A 13,046-nucleotide genomic window follows, 5' to 3' on the forward strand; every position below is an offset into this window, starting at 1 on the left:
GGGACTGCGTGTGTGGGGGGGGGGCACACTCAAGCATGTGGTAGTTGACTGCACTCACTGTTGTCGGGTGGCAGGGGTGATGTTTTAAAATATGGAACGAGTCCAAAAAATGTCATTTGATTTCTTTTATTTTTGCTTGCGTTCCGATTTTTGCCTGGGCAAGAGACATTTGTGTGTATGTGGGTGTGTGTGGGTGGGGGCGGAAGGGGTGTTGATACGTATCTTTCATCCATTTTGGTTGATTAGCGCAGAGGCGCACGCAAGGAGGGCAGGGTGCTCGCCGCGCTAGCGGTTGGCTGCGTCCTGATGTTTAATCCCGCCTTGAGTCTCTTACTTGCTCCATCTTGGCAGTGCTCAGTTTCAGCCTGTCGCAGAGAAATCAAAACCAAAAATAGGTATGCATCGTAAACATACGACCTTTCGCACCGCCTTTCATACCACACAGCTTGCACTATGATGCATACACACCTCTGGGCGGACTACGATACGTGCGCTATCCCTTACTTGGTGTACTAGCCATGCTGCTACATATTCTGCTTTTTGTACTCGCATATAAATGACTAAATGAAGACGTAATATACTATGCAGACTACTATTGGACATACTGCGATCGATATGGCGAAAGCTATCGCTGTGCATATTTACAAGATGGACAGTACGAAACTGACCGCTATGAATACAATATGTATGCATGAAATAAGATAAAATAACCTTTATTTGTCCCACACTGGGGAAATTTGCAGTCTACAGCAGCAAAATTCGGGGGGAAAGAAAAAAAAATGGATGTATGTGTCGGATATGTGCTATGGTAGACTGTAATGTACTATTCTAGTTCATACTCCTATTCACACAATATAAATCCAAATGTATTGTACAATGTTAACTAGTTTTAGCATTAGCACGCGAACAAGGAGCAAGTAGGTGACCTCAACGTGAAACACCGAAACGTATGTATGGCCGACACGCGCGCTCCGTTTGTGTCGCTATCAACGGGACATGGAGTGCACGTGCGCCCGCACTCGCGCGCTCGCCGTGCGATTCACCTCTACCCAAGCGTAGGGAGAAAGAGGGCCCAAAAGACGCGACTCCCGATCCCCTTCAGTTCCTCTTCCTCTGCTCTTCCCTCCTCTCATCCTCTTCTTCCTCTCGCCATAGCAACCAACCACACGCTCATCACCACGGCGACAAACAACAACAATAACCTTTGTGTGTGTTTGTTTCCCCTCTTTCCTTCCCTTGTGTGCCTTTGCGTTGCGTTCTTCCTCACCTCTTTTGTCAATACCCCTTTCATCCTTTTGATTTACACCCTCTGGCATCGTTTGTTCTTGTCTGTCGGGGTGATTGTATGTGCGTCCGCGTGTGTGTGCGTCTGTGTGTGTAGCGGCCGGATCACTTACACAGACATGTATCAGATGCTAAGACACATGTGTCCGCCGCTAGGCCTCGGGAAGAGGTGCCCCGCCCGGGTCGCCTATAAGGTAGACTGGCCCCCGCCCCATTTGTCCCTCCCTTACGTCCTTCCACTTCCTGTCCTCCCTTCTGTGGTTAGTGGTTGTGGTGGTGGTGGTGGTGATGGTGGTGCGCGCTGTCCTCTGTTGCCGAGGGATCGGAGGGCGCCGGCCGCGGCTTCTGTGGTTGCAGTGACGTGTGCCGGTGGACTCCTTGGAGATATATTTCTATATATTTTTTGTTTTTTTTTCGCGGGGGAGAGGTGGGGGGGACTTTCTTTTACTTTGATGTGGAGCCCCAGACATAACACGGGGAGGAAAATTTGAATTGTGGGCAGAATATAGATCACATGCGCATTAAAATGCTAATTGGTGCCCACAAATTGCTCAACTGTGGCCGTGAAAGACTCATTTGTGCCTTTGGGTTGTAGTCGAGATCATGTCTGCACAAAATTGCTCGTGTGCTTATCTTGGAGGTCTGTGAGAAATAGTTGGTGTGGCCATCGGTGAACCCAAAAATTCAAGGCAACAAATTTTGAGAAAATGTAAAGATGAGCAATTCAACAAAATATTTAAAGTTTTGAAAATGTTTGTGATTTTTTTTTTCCCGCCCCTACATTTCACAACACAGAAATAAGAGTTTAGAGAACCAATTGGCCCTTGTATTGCCCCTCCCGTCCCTAATTTAAAGAGTGTAAAAACAACTCTTCAAATCGTTTTGGAGCAACAATTTTATTTTTTGTTGTTGTACTAACTAGCATTGCTGCCATGAATGTCAACTGTTTATATATCCAACTTCAGTTCTTGTTTGAGCCCCCCAAAAAAATCCACATTTAAATTTTTTTTTTAACAGCAGTGTCCCAACTTTAACAATCGATGCTGTCGTTATAGGCACCGATTGATGTTGCGCCTGACTGCAAATAACGGGAGGCTTGGTCAATTATGCTATTGGGCTAACAAAATGAATCTTGAATAATATCACATACATCACTTTCTCTTTCAAAAGAGGGTCCACGCATCCTAAGACTACTTCCTGGTCACAGTTTAGCATTTCATGCGCATTCGATTCCTCATTGGTGGCCACAATTGAATTCTTTCTTTCCCCGTGTCATGTCCGTAGCTCCGTAGTTTTTTTTTTTGTTTGTTTGTTTGTTTGTTTGTTTTCTTTCTCAAGTGTCACCTGCCGGCCTTGCCGTCAAGCCGCAGGAGCGAGGGAACAGAGAACGGGAGCTTTGCCTGTCCATCTGCAACCTGCACGGACGCAAACACAACCCCACGCGTGTACACATAACCCCGCACGCACCCCCACACGATTGAGTGACCAGTGGCGATTTCAAGTTTCCACGACAACAACACTCGATGCTGACGATGCGGGTACAGAAGGAGCGGCAAAGGGCGCCTGGCTTCAGCCCTCTGGCTCTCTGGTTCCTGTGGATGGCGCTAACACTCCCCCACCTCCCTCTCTCTCTCTCTCTCTCTCTCTCTCTCTCTCTCACTCACACTCACACACACACACACACACTCACACACAGAGTTGAGACACACACAGCTGACAAATAGCTAACCCAGGGTTTCACCTAATTTCTTAGCATACTCTGTCCATCGGTCCTCCCTTCTCGAATTTTTTCATCTTTCCCGTGATGTCCAGTAAGCCGGCCACGGACGGCGTTTAGATTTTATGGAGAGAGGGTAATTTTTTTTTTTTTTTAGGTGCTTTGAAATTGCTGCCTGTGGTTCTGGGACTATCATCAGACTTGTCAGAAAGCCTTGGCTTGTTTCACAGTTTGACTTCAGTGTCGTTCAGTCTTGTCTTGTTCTGTCCTTTTTTTTTTTTTTTTCCTTTACTCGTGACATGCGCTCACACACACACACACACCCACACACACACACACACACACACACACACACACACACACACACACACACACACACACACTTTCTTCCCTTCTATTTTTTTGTGTGTGTCGTCACACTGCTCTTGGTCATCTTCACCTTCTGTCCCCCCCCCCTTTTTTTTTCTTATAAGTACATCTCATGACCCCTCCTTCCTCTTGCCCTGTAGCGCCACCACTTGACAACAATTCCTTATTTTTTCAGTGACTTTCATAATATTACTTTTTTAACTCCCCCCTACAAAAAGTTATTTGTAGTCGTAAGATTAAAAAAAAAAAAGTTGCAGGCAAAAAATATTTAAATAAATTCTCAGAAAAAAAATGGCCATTTTTATATAGCTATTTAAAAAAATATATAAAACGGTATATAATCTTGATGTTATGTGAAAACGTCTCAAACATATAAAACTGTTTGGTTTTGTTTTTTTTTTTCTGGAACAACTACTTTTTTCCACACCCCCCCCCAAAAAAAAAACCTTTTCTCAGAAATACAATTCTTTATCGAGAAAATAGACAAATGTAGCCTGAGTAATATATTACTTTTTCTCAAAAAATATACCTTTTTGTTGTTCCTAGAACAAAATATAGCTTTATCCCCCCCCCCAAAAAAAATGTTATTTTGTTGGAAAAAAATACTGCTTTTCATCGAGCAAGTTTTCAGTGTTATATCTCAAATAGAAATCAAATATGTAAGTTAATGTAATTTTTGCCTACAAAATAGTATTATGATTTGTAATGTCAAAATAACTAATTAAAAAATTAGTTCCTAAAAAATAATTCTAGAAAAATACACGTTTAGCACTTTGTTGATATTTTTTTTTTTTATGATCCAGCAAATTTTAAGATGGTAGCGTTTCAATTTTTTCTGTGGAAAAGAGGCCGTTATTTTCTTTCTTTATAACTCGCTAACACAAATTTAGAAATGATTACTTTTGATCTTGAAATGACTTTCGTGATAGAATTTTTCGAGGAAATGCGGAATGTTCTTCTCAGACGACTGCGACTTTCCAACAACAACAACAAAAAAAAGACTTTTGGTCGAGAGAACACTGACTTTATTCTTGTAAGAATGCGTTTTTTTTTTCTAGAAAACGGAGAATGTTATTCCCGTAAAAATATGATCGTCAATCTTGGAGAAACGACTTCAGTCCCGTGAAATTCCAACTGTTCTGGTAGCATTTTTGTTTCTTTCCAGTGTGGCCTGAACTGTGCTCCTCATGTAACGGTTGCCACGGCGATTCAATGAATGGGGCCTTGGAGGGCGAAAATGAAAAGCACAAAGACCATCAAGTCATCTCTATGATTTTCTTTTGTTTTGGTCCGTCTTCTTAATAGGATGTAACACAACACTAATGGTTTTTTTTTTCTTCTTACTGACACCCGACTTTTTTGAGACATGTGCAGCCGTCTGCTGGCATTGAGAGAAACTTTGACCTCCCGGCCAATCGGATCTAGGAAAACTAAAATTGGATTTAAAAATAAATAAATAAAATCAATCCAAGGGAATAGGATGAATCATTTTTGAATTGCGGAAACTCTCTTTGCGCGGGTGCACGGCTGCTTGTTGTGTACGTGGAATGGGGACTTTTGCATGCCGTGTGTCGGGTGGTCCACCAGGGGGTGTTGCATGCACGCTCGATGTTGGCCGATGCCCGCCGCCATCTTGCCCTGGAGCATGTCCACACAAAAAAAAAAAACAACCGTCATCGTGCTTGCCGCCGTGCGTGCCCAACGCTCATGTTCGGAGGTAAACCCGATGGACGCCGACCGCTCCCGATAGCAACCGACCGCAAGCACCCCCCCCCCCACCCTCCCTCCAAACCCGCTCCTCGGATGGCTTGCGGGGTTCTATCCAATGGTTCATCCATCGGATTTACCTAAAATATGCAGGGAACCTCCTGACTGGTAGGGGGAGCTCTATAGAACATACCAGAGTTACAACAACAACAGAAAAAGCTGTCTCCTGAACAAAAGCACCAGTGATAACGTTTTTGTTTGGGTTTTTTTTTAAACCACAATTAAGCTTCAACTTAATTGAAGTCTGTGCAGATTATTGTGTGTAAGTGTATTTTTGTTTTACATCTATTGTATACTTTCTCTCTTGGTGTGGCACCGCATAGATGTGTGAATGCGCTGGCACATTCACACATTTAGGGAACATGGGCACAGGTTGGGTCGGAGGCCATTTTGGTCCCCTCCCCGTTGCTCCTCCTGGTGGTTTTGGGCTCCGGCGATCACTTAGCAGAACGAAGCCACCCCCGTCCCCCCTTTTTTATTGGAAAATACGATATTCTTCTCGGAATATTATGGGTTTTATTTCGGGCGGGGGGGGGGGGGTATTTTCGTAATTTAAGTTCCTATCTAGAAAGAAGAATGCAACTTTTGGGGGAGAAAACCATTACTTTTTGCCTACAGGTATTATTTAATCTATCGGAAAAAAAATAAAACAGACATTTTATGTCTTAACATTCACGTCATATTATGATGTCCTCATCAAAAAGGGAATTTGACTTGGAATGTCACTTCTTATCGAGAAAAAAAATGCATAATCTTAAAAAGAATTGTGATGGAAAATAATGGAGAAATATTCTTGTAAAACTACTCCTCTCGAAAAGTCGACTTCCTGTTTTCCAAATTTTATAACTTTGTATTTCAGGGATACTTCTTTTTAATCCTGATCATCAGCTCAGGTATGTTGTTCTATTATGATTTGCTAGAAATGATGACTTGATTCTCGAGAAACAAGAGTATGACTTATCAAGAAAAAGAAAAACAATCGTTTTCATCTCTACTTTGTAAATGTGTGTGTGTGTGTGTGTGTGTGTGTGTGTGTATTTTTTTTCTCAAAGAATAGGACTTTACCTTTTCAAGTTCACTCTCAAAACAAAAAACTATTCTCATGTTGCGAATTTTTATCGAGAAATACGACTTTATTCTCATTATGTGACATTTTTTGAAGGGAAAATGACTTCCTTTTTCATAATACTATGACTTATCTAAAAACAACACAGTCTTTTCATCAACAGACTTTTTATCTCGAAAAAAAATACAGCTTCGTTCCAGAATTTACATTTTCTAGAGGACACTATTATTGTAATAGAAATTCTTATCTAGAAATGTCACGCTTTATTTATGGAATGTGCAATGTTTTGAGGGGAAAAACATGTCTTCATGTAAAGTTTTTATCATGAAATCGTAAAGCTTCATCCCCAATTTCTTTTTTCTCAGAAAAAAAACCTTTAATTTTCGTAATATGTATATGACTTCATTCTTCTCCACCCCCAAAAAACAGCAACCTTATTCTGGGCACAAAAAAAAAATGCACTTTTTTTTTTTCTTAGTGCAGTGCTGTGCTGTCTCTTGTGGAGTATCACTGGCGCATCAGGAGACGCAACTGACTCGCCAAGTCGGCTAAATGCCGTCGCAGTTGCCAGCGCATTCGCCGATGGCACCGAAGCAGATTAAACCTCAAGATTAAACCTAGCAATCCGACGGTCTCATTGGCCGCTTTCTATGGAGCTCTCTCAACCCCCGAACCCCCACTCGGGCACTTCACCGCCCCCGAGCCTCCGCGGAAGTTCGGGCGCAGCCGCGGTGCGGCGCGGCAAGGACGTGCGTGTTTGCTTTCTTACGCTCTGCCTGCTGCCTGGCTCTCCGCAGAGGCTGCTGCGGATGGACCTGCCCGTGGCCGACGACAACACGGTCCACTTCAACTCCACCCTGATGGCGCTTATCAGGACGGCGCTGGATATCAAGATCGCCAAGGGTACGAGCCCAGAGTCTTTCTTGTTCTTATAATAATAATAATAATAATAATAATAATAATAATACATTTTATTTGAAAGCGCTTTTCATCATACTCAAAGACACTTTACAAGAGCTTAAAACACAGGATAAAAATGTGCACTAAAACAAGCATACATAATTTACAAAAGCACATTTAGATGAACAAAAATGGGCAAAAGAGATTAGAAGGTGTTTAAAAGCATTGCGGAACAGATGAGGTTTAAAAGATGATTTGAAGGATTGGAGGTCAGTACAGTTGCGGATGTGTTGTGGTAGAGCGTTCCAAAGGGTGGGGGCGGCGACAGAGAAGGCTCGGTCCCCCCAGGTTTTGAGCTTGGTCACGGGGATGGCGAGGAGGTTTGTGTTTGAGGAGCGGAGGTTGCGGGAAGGAGTGTACTGGTAAAGAAGGTCGGAGGGGGCCTGATTGTGAAGGGCTTTATAGGTCAGTAGGAGGAGTTTAAATTGAATACGCTGGGGAACGGGGAGCCAGTGGAGGTTTTTAAGAACAGGGGTGATGTGATCACGAGTGTGGGTGAGCAGGCAAGCTGCGGCATTCTGGATGTACAGACGCTCCCCGATTTACGAACATTCGTGTTATGAACAACGGTACATACGAACATTTTTGCGGGTACAGGTATGTCGAAAAATGTTCTCGGACAGAGATGCTGTAAGTTAGATTTTGTATTGCGCGCCTTTTTCCGAGTACTGTATTGCTTCTTTCCGCCGCTAATACCGACGTGAGGCGCTGTGAGAGGAGGAGGAAGAAACGCCTGTCCCCATGAAGAAGTTCGAGACGGAACTCTTGGCCGAGGGGTTTTCGCTCATAGATAAAGCCATCGCACTCTTCGAGCAGCAAGACCCAAATATTGAACGTTGCGCAAAGGTTGTAAATCAAATGAATGATGCCATACAGGGCTACTGCATCATTTATCTCAAAAAAGATGCTTCTCATAAGATGGCATGAGAAACACTTTCCATCTTGACAAAAAACTCATCTCGAAAAAAGATGACTTTTTAATCTAGAAAAAAAGTTTGATTCTCCCACCTTTCAAAATATGATTTAATTCTCATGAAATGACAAGAGTCTAATTTTGGATTCCCAAATCAGTTTTTTGTTTGTTTGTTTTCCTTTTCTGCATCCACACTGGGGGTGGTGGGGAATGATGTCATGGCAGCCTCGAAGAGATCAAATGGTTCCACTTGTTTTGGGTGAACGGTCAACCTCGTGATGCCGTTGTGCCTCCCCCTTGTACTTTCTAAACGTGTACCCTCTACCGCTACATCACTGGAACTCTCACAGGCGGCGCAGACAAGCAGCAAATGGACGCCGAGCTGCGTAAGGAGATGATGGCCATATGGCCAAACCTGTCGCAGAAAACCTTGGACCTGCTGGTCACGCCTCACAAGGGTGAGTTGCACGGAGAACCGTTGCCTTCATATTTGGATGTCCGATCACCCAACTCACCAAGAGGACAGCTTCTGCCAGCCGGTCACTGCTCTGCATCCCCTGATCAGGCTGTGATGCGGGATACATTAAAAAACACACACACACGTTATCATGACCTACAATCAGCAATGATTCAACCAGTTGACTGTCTTGACCTCAAGGTAAATAAAAGATAAAAATCCCAGTGTCATCACCCGGCGAAACCCAGTTGGCTGGGCATGTCTGCCAGAACAGGATGCACTGAAAAGTCTCAACAATTCATGCCTGAAATTGAACTGAAAGTCATCACATTTTGCAGAGGGCATTTGAATCATTACGAGAGGCGGACATGCAAGTCCATGGTATCCACATCAAGCACATTCCATCCTGCCATCAGGGGGTGCCAACTATAGAAGATCCTCTATAGGAGTCTTTTCACGACAGGACGAACCTAGCAGCAGAGAACTCAAGCTTATACGGTCCAACCCCGTTAGAACGTACCTCGAAGGTTAGTTCGTCGTAACCGTTTCCCAAAAAAATGGCTGCCAACTACGGTGTATAGAACACAGTAAGAACAGATGGAAAAACACCAACGCGGACTCCAGCGTAAACGTATCAATTACAAATACGTGTAAATGAGAAGTACAACAATGTACGCACCGGGTCTTAATCAGTAACGCTGCCAAGTAACGGAGGGGAATCCCGCGACACACATTTTGTTCAGAAGCAAGGTCGCGGTGGCAGTTCGCTTCCCGCCGTTCGTCGTACCGACTCTTTCGTGGGACAAACATTCTGGCCGTTATCATGAAGTTTAGGTTCTCAAGGTGTCTGTTTGAAGCAAAATCAGCAAACGGAAAATGAATGACGTCAAATCGGGACTTTGAAATGTGAACGTTATTAAAAACGTTGCAAGCGGGGAACGTTGAAACGAGGTTCGACTGTATGTAGAGTTTTTGCGTCGGAAAGGATGAGCATGAACGATGAGTCCATTTTGAACCTCCGTGCATGTTTCGAATCTGCGGCTTTGATGAATGAATGCATGGAAGGTAGAATCTTTCAAAAGAACGTCATCATATTGCTTCGGTGCGGCAGATTTCGTCGCCGCGCTGCTGTAAAAAGATGTTTTTGTCATTGTAAATGAAAACATGACATCGCGCAACTCTGGCGAGAATCCCCGTCAAGCACTTGGCAATAAATAAATCAATAATTTGCGCTGCCAACCCTAAGGCGTCTGTCTGTTGGGTTTGGCAGTGAGGCAGCTACATTGCCCTTGCTGCTCCCGTGAAATGCACTCGAAGTATGATTCGGTTAGTGACTCCGACACGATTGCAGCAGCGGCATCCGCCTGTGAAAAGACCGACGGCTTCCTCGACAAGTGTACCGTGTTGTTGAAATGTATCCGGATGTTGCATACCGGACGGCGAGCTCACTTGTGTTTTTCTCGACCGGCCACTGACACGAAGACCTGAATCAGGAAGAGGGAATCACGAAACAGAAGTGTCCTCGCTGTCTGGCGCAACATTCTTGTGAACTTGTGTTCCCATGTGTTTGGTCCCACCCCCACCCCATTGCCCCCCAAACCCCACTCAGCGCAGGGTCCCATGTCGCTCGGGTCTAATCTTCCAGGGTAACTTGTCATTTTCTCAGCAGCCACAGACTTGACGGTGGGCAAAATCTACGCTGCCATGATGATCATGGAATACTACCGGCAGAGCAAGACCAAAAAGCTGCAGGCCATGCGGGAGGAACAGGTAGAGCGGATCCCGACGATAGTTCCTCGTCCAGCGCCGCGTTTTCCGGGGCAAGCCTGCGGACGGCTTTGCTTGTTTATTTTTCCTCTGAAGGATCCATGAAATGTCGTGGACCTTTTCGGAGCTATCGCTACATCGTCCAACAGCATCTTGAGAGACTTTGACTGGCATGCTCACCGCGCAAGCTTTGGGCCGTGAACTGATCGCCGTTAGCAACGGCTTTGGGGCTTACAAACAAAGGGCATGACATGGTAGCATGGTGATATTTTGCAAATAGCATCACAATGCAGCTTCTGTTTCTCTGGAGACACCTTGACCCCAAATGCTGATGCTAACCCTCTCAGGCTCCGCTTAGTCCTCGGTACCTCTCCTCGTGTCTGGTCCGCAGACCTGAGACACCCTGCAGGGGATGAGGAGCTCCGAGGGGTCAGGTGGGGCCAGGTCAGTTCAAGATTTGAAAACAAATCATCGGATCTTCAAAAGAACTCTAAAATGAGCCAGTGAAGGGATAGGGTAGGAGTTCTGTGCTCCCTCATACGAGTACCAGTCAAGAGGTGAGCGGCAGCATTCTGGACCAACTGGAGACGCTTCATGGAGGATTGGCTTACTCCAAAGTCAAGTGCATGACAGTAAGACGAGAGCGTTCTAAACCAGCTGCGATTTAAACCTTTTTTTTTTTCTGGGAGGAGGGACAAACCGTTTCACCCACTGTATCTCTCAGCCAATGCGGGCGTTTAGTGAAGGTCCACGGCGTACTCTTGGTCTGCTCCTGAACGCAGCCATTCCGTTGGACCGAGTGGACAGCATTCGTCGTCTCCCTGTTTGTCCCGCCGTCTTTGTGCTCGTCCGGCCTTGCTTTTTGTCTTTGATTTCATGCTCTGTCCTCGCTCTTCTTCCTCTTCTTCTGTTGTCGCTCTGACGTCTCCCTTTATCCCACCACCCACCCTCGCCCAGGATGAGGTGGGGTCTCCTTATTTGGTCAGTCCAGCTCAACGGTTGCTCGATTGTGTGTGTCCTTCAATGTGTTTTGAGTGCTGCCTGGCGTCTGACTGTCAGTCCGTCTGTCCAATGGGATGTTGACCGGTCCCCCCTACAACCCCTCTCAAAAGTCTGATCATTTGGTGGCGGCATACATGGGTTTCTCGCCACTATGTGACGTGCAGTAACTAGCAAGCATTTCATTCAGCCGTTTCCTTTCCCGGCAACGGGCTATGACTTAAACAGCCCGCGGCAAAATCATTTTCATGTCTCTCATACTGTTTCCATGTTTTTCCATGTCAGGTAAGTCGGTCCGAAACTCCCGTCCCACTGGCCCAGCGTTAAGGCTCATTTGCGCTCCCACTGCGTCCGTACCAGCAGGTGCCTCTGAATCCAAATTTTCCTCCGAAAGACATTTTTGATTCATACGGTTTATTTATTGATGATTTTCAGTGGGAGGGGTCCCCGTCCGTCAGCAGTGGCCATAAAATCTCAACCATTCAAACGAGGGTTGAGGTTTCGTATTACGGTTTGGAAACGATACAAGGTTTAAAGTTTCAAGACTGGGTTCGGGTTTGAAGTCTAAACTGGGGTTTCAAACATGACATAGTGTTTGAAACGAGTCAAGGTTCGAGATTCATATATTTAGACAGGGTTAGGGTTGCAAACAAACATTAGGGTTTAAAATTCCACCAGTGTTTCGAAATCGGATTTTCAAACCAGGAACAAAATAAAGCCGGGTTAGCATTTCATGTCAGAGTTTCAAACCAGGTTTTATGATTCAAATTAGGGTTTCAAGCAAGGTTTTGCCTTCTAAATTATGAAATATGGCTTGTGTTAAAAGTTTCAAACAAGGATTAGGGTTTTTATTGAGAGAGTTTGAAGCCAGATGTGGCTTCAGGACAGGGTTATGGTTCTAAATTCGTGTTTGCAGCCTGCGGGAGAGCAGAATGAGGGTGGAAAAAGGTGGGTTAGCGTTTTCAACCTAGCGTTTGGGTTTCAAACGTTTGGCATTCAAAATTGGGGTTCGAAGCCGGTGTCAGGTGTTGAAGTCTGGGTACGGATGTCGTATGTTGAACATAAATGAGCCTTGACATGTCAGAAGGGGCGTGGCCATGTCTCGTTTGCCACCGTGATTCAATCAGCCCACGCAAGGCAAACTTTTAAGTCACTCTGGAAACGTTGAATCCGATGTGTTAAATGTCTCCTCGCACACATCGCTCTCTGATATGTCCGGGCTTTCGCCGAGTCACCTTTTCACGTTTTTCTCGTGTACGACGGGATCTCGACGTTCCCTCATTGATGCGGGTCCGAGGGTGTTTGTTTGGGAAGATTTTCCACTGCACTGCACCTGCTCGCCTTCCGGAGGCGCTCATTGGGCGCCGCGGCCAACCCGGTGCATAAAATCATATCATCGAGAATCCAGATCTTTTTGGAAGTAGACGCTACGTTCACTTCAAAAGTGAAACTGGATCCCGATGATTTGATTTTAGGCAGCCGCTTGACAAAATAAAATGAAGTAAATTCAGCACACCCAATTTTTTTTTAATCCAGTGTAGTTTAGCGTTTCAAGGATGCAAATTCCTGGTTTGTGACAAGTTAGTTTTTTTTGGGGGGGGGGGGGTTGAATAAGGGTTTTTTTTTCCATCAAAGGTTAGGGTCTGGTTTGGGCTATAAATTCGGGTTTGAGGCTTTGGTTAAGTTTTAGGATTTTCAAAAAGAGTTAAGGTATTCAGATTCAGAAAACTTTATTTATCCCCGTGCG

At 44.9% G+C, this 13,046-nt stretch overlaps 1 protein-coding gene across 1 annotated transcript in view; it reads left to right on the top strand.

Annotated features, from left to right (window-relative positions):
• Positions 1–13,046, top strand: part of LOC109511054 (voltage-dependent P/Q-type calcium channel subunit alpha-1A-like) — a 34,209-nt gene that overhangs the window by 8,721 nt on the left and 12,442 nt on the right. Inside the window, exons 9-13 of the mRNA XM_019861789.1 lie at positions 1,382–1,478; positions 7,001–7,106; positions 8,427–8,534; positions 10,200–10,303; positions 11,258–11,281. Coding sequence (XP_019717348.1) covers positions 1,382–1,478; positions 7,001–7,106; positions 8,427–8,534; positions 10,200–10,303; positions 11,258–11,281 — 439 coding nt within the window. The remainder of the gene's footprint in view (positions 1–1,381; positions 1,479–7,000; positions 7,107–8,426; positions 8,535–10,199; positions 10,304–11,257; positions 11,282–13,046) is intronic.

This window comes from Hippocampus comes, unplaced genomic scaffold, assembly GCF_001891065.2.
Source record: "Hippocampus comes isolate QL1 unplaced genomic scaffold, H_comes_QL1_v1.1 scaffold7, whole genome shotgun sequence".
Taxonomy (NCBI): domain Eukaryota; kingdom Metazoa; phylum Chordata; class Actinopteri; order Syngnathiformes; family Syngnathidae; genus Hippocampus; species Hippocampus comes.